Source organism: Bremia lactucae, linkage group LG12, assembly GCF_004359215.1.
Source record: "Bremia lactucae strain SF5 linkage group LG12, whole genome shotgun sequence".
Taxonomy (NCBI): Eukaryota; Oomycota; class Peronosporomycetes; order Peronosporales; family Peronosporaceae; genus Bremia; species Bremia lactucae.
This window is the reverse complement of record NC_090621.1, coordinates 737,313-754,508: the sequence shown is the minus strand read 5'-3', so window position 1 is coordinate 754,508 and position 17,196 is coordinate 737,313. Positions and strand designations below refer to the sequence as shown.

At 42.2% G+C, this 17,196-nt stretch overlaps 2 protein-coding genes across 2 annotated transcripts; both read right to left on the bottom strand.

Annotated features, from left to right (window-relative positions):
* Positions 1–14,971: 14,971 nt before the first annotated feature.
* CCR75_008544 (uncharacterized protein) lies at positions 14,972–15,688 on the bottom strand (the record flags this gene model as incomplete). The annotated part of the gene is made up of 2 exons (XM_067966596.1): positions 14,972–15,038; positions 15,201–15,688. 2 exons carry the CDS (start codon positions 15,686–15,688, stop codon positions 14,972–14,974), a joined length of 555 nt encoding a protein of 184 aa, XP_067820664.1.
* A 216-nt stretch (positions 15,689–15,904) lies between these two features.
* Positions 15,905–16,606, bottom strand: CCR75_008543 (uncharacterized protein; the record flags this gene model as incomplete). The annotated part of the gene is made up of 1 exon (XM_067966595.1): positions 15,905–16,606. One exon carries the CDS (start codon positions 16,604–16,606, stop codon positions 15,905–15,907), a length of 702 nt encoding a protein of 233 aa, XP_067820667.1.
* Positions 16,607–17,196: the final 590 nt, after the last annotated feature.

The following is a 17,196-nucleotide window of genomic DNA, read 5'->3' as shown; positions in this document are numbered from 1 at the left end:
CTTTGACATTGCGAATGAACGCACTCCAGGCTTGCATAAGCGAGACTTTTCTCTCGCTTATTGTTACAACTAAACCATCGATGTTAACAAAAAGCATCAAGACAAAAAATTTCCTCAGCGCGAAAGTTCTTAGCGCTGAGATCAAGGCCATGTAGCTTTGTCATAATAAATAAAGGATATATATTGAGAGGAGCAGTTTCTCCAGACAAGCTGTTGATTAGCCGTTCTGACAAAAGCCACGGCTTCTTTTCAGGGGCAAGATGCGACATTTTTTTATTTAGAGGATATTACTTTAGATAGTAATGTTCAGAATTCTTATCCATAAATAGGTATAGACCATTTTATATATTTATTCCGCATACTAATCAGCTGTAGAGATAAACAAAAGAGATATACAGATAAGATAAGAATTCATTTGTATGTTTAGTGTTAGATTATAATTAAGTTAGCATTAACAAAGTAGATAGAAGAGATGCTTTATTATACAATACAGTTTTCATTTTACCCAATTTAAGCTAATTGCCTTTAAGAGAAGTCTTCCTCTGCACGTACTAGTGTACTTGAAATAACGTAAGGCACCACTCGCGAATGAAGCAGTGCGAACTGGACTTGTACTGAAGCAGTACAAGTCGTAGTACCCCGTTACAATTTTTGTACAGAAATAAATAATTAGTATCTTTACAGAAGTTGTGGCACTAACAAATTAGTTTTTGAATTAAAATTATTCATTTATTCTTAAGAAAGTATGGAAGCAGTAAGTTAAGTAGGAGCGGGTTATATTTAAAATAAAATAAAAACTTAAAAAGTTGTTGTGGAATTCCAATTTAAGTTGTGGTGATGTCAATACCCAGTATTAAAGCCAGCAGATAGAAGTTTGTTACGAAAAAAACTTTATATATATTGATGCAGTTTTACTATTTCCTCCTTTACGAAAGCCATAGCTTTGATCTCCATGAGCTAAAAACTTTTAGATTTTGTATTTTTTCTCTGCATGTCAGTGTACGTGAAGTGATTGGGGCACCTTACCAACACTGTAAACAGTGTAGAGTGACTAGTACTGTTGTCAGTACTAGCAAAAGGTGCCCCGTTACAAAAAAAAACTACATGAAATAGCTATTTTTTTCTTCTTTATTAGACTTACCAAACCTGAGCACTGCAATGCTCTTCAATAAGCTCGAAAAATGCAGCAAGATCTCACTCATGGTAGCACTGTGCATATACCCTTGATATCTGGATTTTGTTATGGTTTTTGCCCAATCCCTCAGACCATTTACCAAAATTCTTCTCATATTCCTGACCATTTTGTAATGAAGCTCCACTTCTGTTACCTGATCATTTCATTGAAATCTTATTAACTATTAGATGTAAGGTATCCCGTTAATCAAAGACGGTGGATGACCAACTTTATAAAGTAGTAAAGAATATATGTAGTGGGGGGACAAGAAAGCGTAGGTAGATGAAAAACTGTTAAAAGTAGGGAAAATAAAAAAAAAAAAAAATTATTAAATTATTACTCAAAAAAATACCAAGCATAAGAAAAAAAAATAAAAAAATATATATAATAAATGAAGAAATTTACCACTCATGTAAGAAATACGTACGAGTATATACAAGCTTGAGACTATGAAGAGATATGCTACGCTTTATCTTAGTAACGAGGCAGATAAGGTGTCCTGAAGAGATATGGATTGAAGGCGTTGTTCTTCATCGAAATTTGTCATAAGCATACGACGGATTTTTTGCATGCTTCAATCTAGTCACGTAATCTATAAAGTTTTGAGTAGATGAAGACTCTGTAAAACTGGTCCATTTACGTTTTCTGCTGTTCAGACGATATTTGACACATATTCTGTTCTAATTATTGTATGATCTTTAATGCTGCAATATGTAAAATTCAGGCATGTTGCAAAGCTTTGATGTTCCACCCCCGCTACCTCTTGCAGGCCACACATCAGCGATTGTGTTTTGCTGCATATTAATACCAGCGATGGATAGCGACGACGAGCAACAGCAAGCTAGCAGCTTCGTCGATAGATGTTACGCTAATAAAAGCGAAATTATTTAAGCAGTTATTTAAATAGAATCGAAATTGCAACCGTCCGTTTCGTGTTGTGTCAAGTGATTAACAGCATGCGAAATGATTGTTCTTCGATGTGCAGCTTGCTTTTTCGCATACATCCAGCCCTCCGAAAAGTTTGCAATGCACATCTGTCAAGGATCCAGATCATCCAAGAAGCGACATTGATCAGTACAACCTTATTCCAACCTTCTTGGATAAGCTGAAGATTCGAGGTCACGAATCCACGAATCCAAGCTTGATGTAATGGATAACAAATTTAAGCGGAATTTGTCATTTTTGGAAAGGGCTTTAAGCATATAAGCCATACAGTGAGCGTTGGATATAAGTGGATGGAACCTTTATGATGACGTCAGTATGTAAAATTCTCCTTGTAGTGTGCTTTCGAAATGGAAACAACGAGATTCAAAGAATCGAAATTGAGATCGTATCGGTGGAGAAAAAGATAATTGACCTGGTTTTTGAATTTCCTTCTATTCCACCTTCAGCCAGCTCCAGCATTTGTCAAATTGGAAAGGGACAAGGAACTTATAAAAGCTATGCAGACAGCGTCACCAGACGTCCCACACTTTTTTGCTTCCGCCATTTGATGGAGAATTTCAACAAGACATACAAGTCTAAGGTCTTATAGAATTTGGCGTGGATATTGGCTCGTTCACAGATAACAGTGGAGTACGAGAAGGTGCTAGCTGATATCGCAAGTGTGAATAGCAGTGCGTCGGCTTGGCTTTAGGGGGTTGGTCGTGAAAATGGTCAACGGCTTACTCTCATGCCCAAGTTACAACACTTCGACGTCAAATAACGTGGAATCCGTAAACACCGTGTTAAAGGGAACTCGAAGTCCTCCTGTCATCGACTGCTTGATAGGAATCGAACGCTATGTGGCATGCAATTGGTCTGAAATTATCAACAAAAGTGAGGGGGTCGGAGGAATATACTCCAATACATCGCGCAAGGGTAAGAGATTAGCCGTTGCGTAATGCGTAGAAGATGATGTATGCTCGGCCTCACGCTTCATCGTCGCAATTCGTACAGATGTGGGAAATATTCCGGTGAAGTTTGCAGCTCAATTTTGTGATAAAATTGTACGAAGCTCTTGTGGTCACTTTTAAGATGTTTGATCTCCTTGGGTTTATGCCCTACTAGCTTTAAGACACTCCAAGCAATTGCCGACTTGGTCACGTATTTCCACGAATCCTGGAAATTGTCAACGTATGCAGCCGCCTATTCTGATGGATCCGAAGACAGAATTTTGCCGATTGTGCATATAAGTGTCCTTACAAGAGGTTTGTGCATTGCTACATCTATTTAATAATGATGGCGCCCAAAGAGAAGCGAATTCCATCACAACAAGCAACTGAAAGAATTGAAAAGCGCCAAACCAGAAAGTGCGGAATGTGCCACCATTTGGCCATAATCGTAGGACCTTCCCGAAAAAAGACGCATGATTGTATACTTCGTTATCTTTAGTACATTGTGCAGGATAATTAGAGATTATTCAATCAAAACTTTTTCTACTCGCCACAAAAACAGAAATGCATCTATTAAAATTAATGCGAATGATTTAATATAAGTTTGTAGTTTTTTAGTTCCATAGTAAAGCTAAATAGCAATGCCTTTTATCATATCTCTTCATGATCCCAAGCTTGTGTATACTCGTACGTATATTATTCAAGCGTGGTAAAAAAAATTATTTATTCATAAATAATTCATTATTTTGGTATATGTTCTTATTTTTTATTTATCTATTAATTTGGAATATGTTTTTTATATTCTCAAAAAAGGAACTAATAACTAAAACGTTTTTTTTCTTTTTCTATATTATAGCGTTGATGATTTCCTAATGTATCTAAGACTTCTTATCTACTCTTGGAACCCTCATCAACGCGTCGTGTACGTGTTGTTCCGAAGGCACCTCACCTTCACTGCTGACAGCGTAGGTTGCCTAAAACTGTTGTTAGTGCCAGCAAAAGGTTCCCCATTACCGCATGGGTCTTCGTGTTTTGGGAACTTTAAAAAAATTGAGCTGCACCCTATTCCTTCAGGCTATCTGCAGCCGTGATCAACATGTCTAATTTACTAGTAATTATAAGGAAACAGCTATTGTACCATTCTGACGTTACAGCTCGCGACGGGAAATAAAATGCGTAGTCGATGCATGCGTCATCGTGTGCAGAGCTTATTTGCGCGTTCAGCAGGGATTGGCGGAGTTGATTTAATTACAAATCAACCAATAAACAAACTGTCGTCTTGTTGCACTAATATTACCGAGTATAGTAATATTAAAAGCATGTTAAGTCATATTATTAAAAAGATAATAATTCAAAACTTTTCAATTGATTGCTATTCTTGGAAATAATATTAATTACCCCTCGCGAGAAAAAATATGTAAGTTACAAAACACCCATTTACAAGACCACTAGCAACTACGCTTGATCGTGCATCTGTCAGCTTTGTGGCCTCACAGGCCACGCGCGCGAACTTTGATACTATGCGCAAACAAAAGCTGGAAATTAGATTGATACCAATAGGTGATAATTTACAGAAAAGACTAACATTGTAACGGGGTGTGTCGTTTCATAAATATTATTTCTATAAGAGGAATAAATAAACGAAATAGAAATATTAATAAGTTATTAAATTTGATTCAAATCTGATAAGACGCATAAATCATTGTTGTGGTAGACTTATTTTATAAGTAAAATACCCTTATGTTCAATTAAAAATAGTTAATCACTAAAATCTCATCTATTATGGGTAACATATGTATAAGCCGCCATATATAAATCTGGCAGCCACAATGTCTTTAGATTTAGCGAAGGTCGCGTTTTTCTACAAGCTTGTACAACTTACTGAGTCGTTAAACCTTTTAGTTCTATAGAACTAAGTGACTCTATGAAACTATAAATCTTCATCTGACTTAAGGGGCAAGGTAGCTCCTCTACACCGGGTAGCACTTATAATCAAATTCTTCAGGCCTTGCATTCAAAACCTTTTGGTTCCTGAAATATGATGAACTGAATGAGTTCTAGCTAAAAATCTTCATGAGCTTTTTAAGCGCTGCGCGTTTTGCCATGAAAGTTCGGGAAACTACCAATTTCAGCAGAGGCTCAGTCTTACAAAGACTTAGGCATCCTTTATCAACTACGAATTCTCGCTTATCGGACAGGTCCAGGACCACAAAGCGATATCTATGCCGACTCGGTACATTTCTGTACCTGATCCAGAGCCTACGGCTCGCCTTCATGTTGTCAATTATTAGACAATTGAAGGTTAAGAGAGAGAGACCCTCCTTTTCTGGATCAAGTAAACAGAGATGTGCATGGACACTGCCATGTTCTTTACAGACCGGCAAAATATGGTCGTGTCCATCTCTAAGCTCGGTGGTAGAGCCACGGTATGGGCAGTCACGTGCAGCACGTCTATAAATGACGCCTTTACATCACAAATTTTGCTGAAATTGCAAATGACTAGCATGTTTGCACCGCCTGACTCGGCTTTTCGCATGCGATTATGACTCATGGCGACTCGTCAGGGTAAGGGAACCCTTGTTGACTATGTCCAGGAGTTGAAAATCATTATTGCCGCTCATCATCAAGGCCCGATGCAAGAAGCAATTGTCGTTACAATCTTTACGGGGGGTCTCAATGAAAGCGTTGCCCGGACCGAATCATTCCGATCCCATCCTGCTACTTTCGAGGAGGCAGTTGCCATAGCGCTGCGCGCTGGATTCGACTTTACGTCTGCTCGTGTTGGGACGTCTTTTTACCGTACAAGCTCTACGAGCACATGGGTACCTTCTAATAGACCGGAACCTATGGATCTAAGCCTCGTTGGAGAAGGAGAAGAGGCACTTCGAGCTGTAAAACACCATTATAACATCCGTGGATTTTATATGTGTCGAAGCACGAAATATTTACGTCCGGTTTATTCCCTACCCAATACGCGCATAGTTCGATAAAGCATCAATTTCGGCCTATACCAGAATATAATACGGTGCTGGCAAACGTCGATACTCAGCAGGTGCGGGGCATCCTGCTCGGGAAAACCAAGGCTCTGTTGAACCTCTAGAAGGCGAGAGAAACATGACCTAGCACCAATTGGCTCTGTGCGTTATAGCACGGGGCGTCAGCTCAAGCCTGGCTTGTTAGTCGCCAAAGCGACTGGGAAGGGTTTTGATAAGCCATCGTCAATCTTAAGTGATTCAGCAGCGTCTTGCAGTTATGCTTGACGTCATTCCCTTAAACCAACAATACGTTGAGGCGCTTAAAGCGCATAAAACAGATACAATCACGGCTCGCTTAGCCACTGTAGTTCGTGTCACCTTCTTGAAAATTCCGTTGAATTTAGAAATGAAGTCTCAAGACTTTGCCAGTGGAACGTGGGAACAGTGGAACGTGGGAACGCTGTCTCGTCATTAATTCAGATTTGAGATTTGATCTCATCCTTGGTATGGCCTGGCTTGGACGCCATGAGCCATGGATCGATTAAAAGTCTAAGACCTTAGGCGCATCGCGCAATGTTCCTAGCAAAGTTTTCGAGAGTCATAAGCCCAACTTTGCTAGGCAACATAAGCGCTATTGGCGTAAATCACTGACTGAATCTGTCAGTCTTTAGACATTGGAATTTCTGTGTTAAAAAAACTTCAATGTTAAAATCATTAAATATGAGCCCGACCTAGAAAAACTGGGTGGACCCGCACGTACTCCGTCGAGTGACACTTATTGTGATAACGACTCACTGAATGCATTGTAGGCTTAGGGCTGAATCTATCAGGGGGGGAAATTCCTGAGATACGAGGAATGGCACGTCTAAGTCCACCGAGTGTGGTCGGCCGAGGTGGCACCATACTGAGTGTCAATAGTGACACTCTTGGCGGTTCGCCAGGGCATTTTGTGTCAACCCTCCTAATGCACGTGAAGCAAGACGTAAACTTTTGCTGGATAATGAAGTTGAGTTACCTTACTCCTTGTCGGATGTCGAATAGACACCATGTCTGGCAAAGAACCAATATAGGCTGGAAAAGTCGGGGACGTGAATGTGCCGGCCTGTAAGAGGCGTATTGTCTGTACTGCAAGACAGGGAAGACGCAAAGCATTTATATCCTCATAAAGTGATACGAGTGAGCAACTACACACGCTTGTAGATAATATAAACTGTAATATTGAGAGAGAAGATAGCCTTGCGCTAATCCCTTCCCTTCACGCTCTTTTTGAGCCAAACAAAATGTCCATTGATGAGCTCAGACGAGCCTTAAAGGCTGGTGAAGTATCTGAAATGGTGGTCATTCGACCATCGATTGAGTGAAACTCATCGTCACTTCTGGACGAAGCTATCCTGGATGACACAAAAGCTGTTCTTAAAGCGCGAAGTGGGTCATCGATCCTTGAAGATCCTACGGATTCATTTTATTACTTGATTAAGGAATTACAAGATGTGGTATGTACCAATCCACTATCTGTTTTACCTCCGGATAGACGTCATGAAATTGACTTGGTATCGGGAACTAAATAATGTGTCACACGACTGTAGCCTTCACCAAGGGATTAGTGTGACGTCATTGACGATTTCTTTCGTGCAAAGCACGAGACTAGAATGGTCGAGAAAGCAAGGCTTCACATTTCACACCGACATTTGTGTCAAAAAGCCAAATGGTAAATGGCGCATTGTACATGCTTATAATAAGCTTAATGCTGCCACTATACCAGCACAAACCCCCAATTCTAGAAAGAATGTTCTTTAGAACTATACAGATGGGATGGAGAATGTTACAGTGCACTTGACTTAGTTCATGGTTATTACCAATTGCTCATGCGAGCCAGCGATTTACTGCTTACAGCGGCTAGCACCCCAAGTGGTATGCTATGGGAGTGGCTGGTATGTCAGAAGCGCTTTTCAACGCCCCGGCTACATTATTTGTCTAGTGACACAACTTTTTCGCCCTCATGGAGGTTAAGCACAGACTTATTTTCGGTGGATATTCTTGTCTAAAGACGTGCAAAGAAGGGTCGGTCGGAGGTGGGAAACCACATCGACCATTTGGGAGCAGTGCTCGAGTGTATGCGCACAGATAAATTGTATGCCAATGCATTTAAATGCATTTTTGGCGCAAAAGATTTCTTTCTTAGGGTGCTTCATTGGTAAGCGAGGCATTAAAGCGGATCCCGCTAAGGTAAAAGCTATCAGTGTAGATCGGCTAGACTGTATTCGGCTCTAGCGTATGGTGCCCCGTTACATTTCGCAATTATTCTTCGTAGTGCTAGGACTAACCAGGATAAATGCTTGTCATCCCTATTTGGAAAGTTTAAGCGTAAGCATGCCAAAATTGACTGCTGTCTTGCTGTGGTCTGAAATGAATCAGACCATACAAGCTGCTTAAACTGCCTTTTATAAATACGCTTCTCAAACATTAATAACACTTAATGCAATGTCTGCATTGTCGATCTCAATTCCGGTCAAACAGGGGGGAAATACGTGGAGTATATATCTTCACTAGACTTTAGTTTCATGTATATTTAATATAAAAAGCTCGTTTTATGGTGAGTTCAGTTTTAGCTATTATCTACTCAACAAAATTAGTAATGCTCAAAGACGTTTGTAATGATGTTGCAACTGCATGAGCATTCAGGTCACGCAACCATAGACAGATTAAATTATAGGATGTCCGCTGCGACATGTGTTTTCGGCGAAACATGTCGAGCACCATTCGTAGCAGACGAGGTTTTATGGTTTGTCATAGGCCATGATGATACAGCGGTATTTTTCTATAACTGATTTCAGGTCGAATTGAAGAACATTGTGGTGCACACGAATACCATTACTCAGTCATCTGAGTAGTATGGAAGCGCTAATTGTCGTAAACGATTTAACAGCTGCGTATGGCATTGTTACCATTTTATCGGTTAGCAGTTTCTTGTAAAACGTTTAAAGATTTAGCTTGTGTATGTATGCCAATAACTGCTGTTAGTTGACGACTTACAGAACTTTGTCGAAAATCTTCGATACCTTTAATATTATGTAGCACCAAAAATCGGCGCCATTTAAAGTATTAGGTATCTTAAAATTTGTGGAGCCTCTATCGACTTTATGTTTTTAATAAGCTGCCTTGAAATAACCTGTGCTTACTTAAATCCATCTTCCATTCGCCTCGCTTATTTTGACAGATTATGAACTCATTTTTTGATGTCGACACGTTTGTTACTTTGATACACGAATGAATTTCCCTCGTAAAATGAGACATATAAAGAGAGCACGAAACCTCGCTCTACTTGTTATAAGCGATTGCAAAAATGCGAACGCTACCAAAATACAGAGCACTACGCCTATTAAGGTAGTGTCTCACACCCAGCGCCTATAAATAATAAACATCTCTTTGAAACCTTTAAATTTTCTATACATCTCAATCTTTCGCGGGCTTATATGGAATAATCATTGACCTTCCGCTAAGAATACTGGAGGGCGTGAATTTAACGCTGTTGCAAAATCACAACGGTGAGGCAAATCGTTCAATAGGTTTGAAGCGCCCTACTGCTCTAGCAGCGTTAGAAATTTTTTTAGGCCTCTTGATGAAGGTTGTTCCTAACACACAAACGTTGTCTGCTACTACTCTGGTGATAAGGTTACCCTTATCGCCTTGCAAATCAAAGCAGCTTATAAGTTGCTACTGATGTCCCTAGTTGATTGCTAGGCGTCTGGCAATTTAGTCGAAGCCAATCGCTAGAAGATCGTAGAGTTAAGTTTGTTGAGTGTAATCTATCTTAAGGAAATTGGCAGTGCGCGCGCATCAGTATATCACTTAAGAAGGTGCAGTTGAAATTCAATACTTATGGAGGGGTCAGTATGATGATAGCTTCATTAAATCAAGCTTAAATGACAAAGTTGAAGTTATCCTTAGAATTGCCATGGCTCAAAAGTACGAGCCAAGATAATTTTGTAGCATCATTTTGTATCGATGTCTTTCTCTCGTTCAACAGATGCCCGTCCGATATCTCGTATTTTTAAGCAACATTTTTCGAGGATGAAATCAAGCGTGACATTTAAATCCAGTACAATATGCATACTGTCGTATTGCTTACCTTCAAGAGTTAAGTGGTTCCAACTTCTCGATTACTAATTGTTACAGATGCGCCTGTTGCAAGGCGCAATGTCATTCTCTTAAAGGTATATTGCGCTTCGCCAACTAGAGCCTATTTTTTTCTAAGATTAGCGTCGATAGAATTGTTCGACGAATCACAATCGCGTCCACAAGCATGTGGATTTTATAGAGTGAGTGCGCTGGCCAAACTTGTGATTTGTTCGTTTGCACGACTGCAACGTGATGTCTTATGCATAACAACACATGCACACATAACAAATACGTAGCTTATATACGATTGACAATAGTTTTTCTTAGGAACAAACGTGCTCATCGAAAGTGTACTCAACGAGAAGGCTCGGATTAAACGTTTTACGTCTCAAGCTAGGGAGTCGCTGAAAAAAATACGGTTGATCGAATTAAGAATGTGATCCCAGATTTGGTATTACGCGAGCTGCCTAAGTATAAGGCACTCGACATGAAATTGACCAGATACCATTTTCGAAATACTTTGTCATGAGAAAGCAGTGGCCATTGCCTCGTGAACAAGTATCAGCGAATATCAGATTCTTTGCCGATTGCATAGCTGCGGGCTATATAAGGGAGTCAACCTTCATACATTGCTCTCCGACCTTCTATGTCCGTAAAGCATTGGGAGATTAGCGGATTGTGCATGTGTTCAATAGATTGAGCGCCGCAACGATACCAGCTCAAACGCCGATACCACGAAAATACGTAAGTATGCCAAAAATTATTATATTTTCTTGTATAGACCTTATGAATGGATTCTATCAGATTCCTTTGCGTGGACAGGATATCCCGTTCACAGCAGCAGCAACCTTAGCGGATTGCAATGCAACTAAATATGTCAGAGGGGCTTAGTAATACCCTAGCGACATTTGACTGGCGTGACCTAAACGTTGAGATCGGTGGGGATTTTGCACCGAATTTGTTCGATGACGACTTCATTCATAGCAGAGCCATGAATGGAAATTCGGGCACTAAAATATATTGTACCCACGTCTGAATGGTCGTTATAGCATAGGTTGCATAAAATTCTTATGAAGGGTACATACGCTGCATGAGAAATACTATTTCTTGAGTACGTCGTGGGCAAAGACGTGTACGTCCTGATACGGATCGGAGCAAGGCGATCACCGACTGGCCTTTTCGAAGCGATGTTTAAGACTTTGAAAGTTCATCGGCTAAGCGGCGTACTTGCATAATTATTCCTACAATAATGCCAAAATGACAGTGCATAATCTTTCTGTTTCGAAGAAAGTGTAAAGTGGTCATGGAAGGCTGACTGCCAGCTTTCCTCTGAGGGTACCAAGCAAAGGTTAATGCGATCAATCTCATTGCGACAGCATGTGGTCTGTTACGCCAGCAATTTTGCTGTCGGCTGTGCTTAAAAAGAATATGACACAGATGACGCAGAGTGCATGGTCGTCCAGTAGTGCACCACTGAAGCCGCTACCGATTCCAACTAACTGTTGGAAGTTGGTAAGTCTGGACTTTATGTTTGGCATGCCGCCCGATCATAAGGGTCGGGCAGTGCTAGTCGTCTTTGTAGACAGACTGAGCAAAATAGTGTATTTTTCAGCACCATGTAATACATCGATCACAGGCAAGGAGGCAGTTCTCTTGTTCCTGGATCATGTTTACCGACTTCACGGGATGCCCGAGTCCATAGTATCGGACCGAAATCCGCGTTTTACATCTAGTTTTGAAGGACATGTGTTCGGGCTTCTAGGTAGCCAGCTTCACATGTCGACCGCAGATCATGCCCAGACCGATGGCCAAACAGAACGTGTCAATCCGGTCGTGGCGGATGTCTTACGCACTATAGCGACCCTCGAAGAGTGGAGCAAGCAATTGCCCTTTGTGGAGTTCACTATAAATAACAGCGCCCACGCCAGTACGGGTGAGACACCGTGTTATTATAGACTGCGCCATCTTCGGACGACAGTCTCGTTTGTGCGCAGCTCGAGTCTTAGTGGGGGACGGCCCCTAACTAAGCATGGTGCAAAGGAGGGACATAGTTTCGTCAATATGACGATGACCCGCGAGGGTATCATCTCAAAGACTGAAACTTTCCTAATGACCCTGTCAGTTTTGCAGAGGTCAATATAATACGCCATATGACCAACCTCTTGGCGGTTCCATAGGCGAGTTTGATGCTTAAAGCGTGAGCGAGGCTCAACGCTTTGTGGGTGAGCGATTAGCCATCTTACGTAAAGTCCGTGACGCAATGGCAAGCGCACGGACAAGCAAAAAGAATATGCGGACAGAAATGGTCGCAAAAATAATGAACGCTTTAGAGTGGGTGAAGAAGTACTATTAAGTACTGCTACCCTACCTGTCAATGCAATTTCTGTACTACCTGGAGGTACTTCGAAGTTGTTGCCGCGTTTCATTGCGCTTTTTTGGTGGTAGAAGAGGTCTGAGACCTAAATTATAGGCTCACCCTTCCTTCGTATATGAAGACGCACCCCGTATTCTACGTGGTTCGTCTGAAACGGTATGTAGACCCAAATGAGGTTACATATCCTCATCTGGCCTAGGAAACCGATGATGACGCCGACTATGAGTCGAGCGTCGTTCGGTGGGGGACGGTGAAGGCGAAAAGCTATCGGACCGATGCCTCCCACCACGTACAGGACTTGGAGAGCGAGGGACATTACGCGAGTAGCGCAGACCCTCAGCATTATCCTTTCAGAGAGGTCCAAGCGAGTCTTCAGGCGTTCATAACCCTGACGAGCCTTCGTTCGGTCATCAACAAGATCCGAGGTCGGTCGCGAGACTTAACCCTCGTCATTCGCAATTCGTCGTTCAGAAGCGCTTAACGCCTATGACTGAACGGACGAAGGTAAGGCAGCCGCGATAGTTGGGCGAGATTGCCACTGCTATCGGGCGCCGCCTGCACTGATCGATGCGGTTGGTAATCAACGCTTCCTTGTTGGACGGTTGCTTGCCCACCGCTCCGTGAGGCAAAGTTATCAGATCATCGTGGAAAGGTCACCCGTAGAGTTTTGACTCTTAAAACCGATCGATACTCTACGTATTGATGTGCCCGGCTTGGTGGCTGCCTATGAAAGGGAGCACCAGCTGAGGCCTCTTCGCAAGCTCGCAAAAGCAGCGTTTTGAGAAGAAAAAGGGGTACAGTACCGCCCATATTTTCTTTCACACGCAAGCGGGCGAAATTAATTCGTTGCCATCGCTGTTTCATCGGCTCATCAACGGTTGCTGCGCTATCCAGTGCAGACGACGAGACCGGATTCGTAAATGTTGCTGCATAAGAGAAGTTTGGATGTGCAAAAATGCCCCTTCATCCTTCGTCATGAGGTCGATGTCTGCATCACTACTTTGAGGTGTGGTCAACGGTGTTGACTTATTGTTGTCAACAATGAGCGACGGATCAGCATCCTCACTGTTTAAGCGGGATGGATCCTTAAGCCCTGTTAACACGATAGCCGCAGTAGCTATCGGCGTTTCGATTAAGGCATTGAACGCTGCTGGTGTGTTATCACGGCGCGTGCGCTTAGTGCGAGGTTGAGTGGCGTCTTCGCAGACGACCCGCCAGCGTGGCCCCTTTTAGGTGGCATCTTTGGCGCCGTGTATGGAAACACATGCCGCTAGAATGATTGAGTGAACTAGCGGCGCGTAAAGCTGCTCGCAGTTCCTCGCTCCTCTTTGACGAATATAAAAAGTAAATTCGATCTTTAAGGGGGGGGCAGGCTAAAGTTGTCCTAATAATAGACAGTCCTTTTTAAGTACACTTGGTGTACTTGAGAGGATGGTCAACTACAAAATCAAAGTAATTAGACCCAGCACTCGGGTGTGGTTCACATTTGTGACCAACCCTTGTGTTTGTGATGCACACGGGTGCATTCACATTAGGAGAGATGACGCCCAGCGTCATCCGTTACGCGAGATTTCTAGAAAGATATGCTCGCAATACAAAATAAGTGTTATCTATAGAGATGACATTTTAAATGGTAAAAATAGGTATTTTTATTTTATACGGTTAAATATAAATCAGTCTGAAAAGTTCTTCCTCTTAATAAGCGCGCATGAGGAGCCGGATTACCGCACTTGTGACGACACTAAACCAGAGTACTTAGTGCGTTGTGGGAGGTCGCTAACGCGCCTTCCACAACTTCCGTACCGCCCGCAAGAGAAGCTGGTTCAACCGCTTTCACGCTGTGCTAGGGTGTGTCTAAGTAGAGCGTGGCCGCATTACGACATCCCCGCCTACAGAAGCAAAGCGAAGTGGACTATTACTGAAGCAGACCAAATCGGCAGTGACCCGTTACATTAGACCCGTGCATCTAAGTCCTCTCATCTCCATATAAATCTTCCTTTGTATTTATGTATACGTGGAGTTTCGAGGCAACTCATCTTCGCTGTAATTTAAGCAGGATGACGAGTACTGTTATAAGTACAAGCAAAAAGTGTCCCCGCAAAAATAATCAAAACAGATGCCACAGTTTTGTATTTGAAAAAAAATCAATTTTAACCAAGATTTCTTTCGACGATATTTCAAACTCCACCTTGAATATAATTCCTAATGGCCAATTCGTGGCACGGATACTTAAGTTTAACCACTATGAAAGTGTTCGTTTCCATATATCCATAACTACGGCATATATTTCTAATGATTGCAGCCCCGACAGAGCCAAGTTAAGTTTGCACTCTTTTCTTGTCGTTTTTGTCTATATTTACTTTCACAGAAGAGACACAGCACTACCACACAATCTTACTAGACTTATTAAATTGGATCGTGCTATCCTTCTGAACTAAGTGCAGCATCGACGTGCTTACGTTAAATTGTAGCGTCCATTGCGCATCTTCTCGCAACCGAGTGCCTCGGGCAGCGTCTTCATTCTATCGTCGCATACAATATGCGTATCCATTTTTCAGCTAAGCAACAACTATTCCCAAGCAAATTGTTCTCTCATACATTATGAAATATCAAAGGTTATCTCGAATATTAGGTTCGTATACGACTTTCGTATTAATCATCGAAATGGCTACAGTCTCACGTACAGACGTTGGGAGCTTTGCAACGAGTTTTTCCAATCCTTTACGTCGCCATCAGCACCGAATATCACGGTCTGGCGACATTGGCCATCCCTCTCTGTAAACGAGAGCGTACGACGTTTCTTACTAGGAAACGTGGTAGACTCTGTCTCACTTGGAGCTAAGCAAACGCGGTCGTCACTCAAAGAAATAGGTGACAAAAAGGGATCCACGGTCTCAATACAAACGGACAGCATGCAAATGTCATGGTGAGGAGGGAAACACTCGTCTGTGTAGCCTATAGAGTCGTTTATGGACTCGTCGGATTCAGACACGACGGGCAACATTAAGAAACTCGCGTCCGAATTCATTTCGTCGTTTCCATCGTCACTATAGAGGATTTCATTCGCGACTTTGATGCGCTTATAGCCGTTGTTGTGGAAAATACGATTTAGTAGCCAATAGGCTGTCGCGATCGTGCCGGCAGTACCAGCAGCCACAGCGGCCTTGGTCATTGCTCGTGCTGCGCGAGAGTGCATACAAAGATCTGTGGTCTAGCGCTTCTTTTTCGCTCTGAAAAAACTGCGTATCAAGCCTCACAACAATCGACGACGCGACTTCTGGCGACACATGGTGCCAAATCGATGGTCATGATAGAAAGCCCGTGGGTGACCCCAGATAGCCTCATAAGTGGCCCATTAAATAATTTAAGAAACGACACCCTTTCCATTTTAACCAATCAAACTCGTTTCTATCGATCTCGCTGAATTATCACACTTAATAATTGTACGGTACTCGGATTTGTCGTTCCCATGAAAGTACAAATTCCGTCGATCAGTTTGCCAACCGTGCAAATTCATTCGGTACGCAACGCGCTCGTCGCCTTCTAGTAGCCGCTTTTCCACGTCGGCATGATCCAATTCAAAAAATTGACACAACGTCATGAGCACTTTGCAAACGCACGCAGTACCCGATGACACGGGATAGCAACGAAAGTGGCGCATCGCGTACTTTGTACGCAGCACAGCGAGCAATGTATCCATCATCGTATTCAATCGCTGCCTCCTTTGCGAACAAACGGATTTCGACTGGTAATTCAATAAAGTTCGTCTCGGGAACTTCATGCGACGTAGCATCGCATGGAGTGACCAGAACGGACACGAACCAAGCACACAGCAGCACGCGCGTACGTTTTTGCAATCGGTCAAGTGTCGCAACTCGTTGTAGAGTACACGGCAGTTGCTGTACGGATGTGAAACTTCGTGTACGACCGGCGTATTTGCACTGTACAGTACAGAATGTGGTCGTACATTGGTGGAAGCGCTCTGTCGAGGCCGAATGGCAAAAACATATTCCAAGGACGGCGAGCAATGTCCACGTGGATTCACGCGGACGACTTGCACGTCAATCTTCCGGAGCTGTGCGGTCTTCATGATGACAACGCGGACGAGGTGAAAATAAAAGTGGCTACTAAAGTAAGAGAAAAAAACGCTTTTGCATAAACTCAGATTCGTATCCTTCGCATTCGATGGAAGGCTATGTTATAAAATAATTTCAGTTGTTGCTGACGATAGTATCCATTATGGCAAAGGTTGCGGGCGGTTAATAAATGCCTGAAACGCTTAATATTATCGGGCTTTTCAATGCAAATCTCACCTGTTAATGCGACGAAGCGGCCCCACTTTTGTGGGATGCACTCATGTTTAGGCGCGAAATGCATGGACAGAATCAATAATATGGCGAGGCGGATAGTAACGCCATGCTGAATAGAAAACTTTGTTAACGATGATGGTTCTATGGCGCGACAGAGAGATGACTTTACAAGGGGTTTATCCGTCAAAGGGTTTTTCTATGTTCGATAACTTGCGAAAGATCAGGATGTATTTATACTTTTCAAAGGAAAAAAAGTCTGCAAAAAAAGTCGTTTGTTACTTATACAAACAGTCTCAATATGAAATTTGATTATGAAACAATGTTGTCCACCCACACAGGCAATTAATGTTTTTAATAAAACTTATAGTTT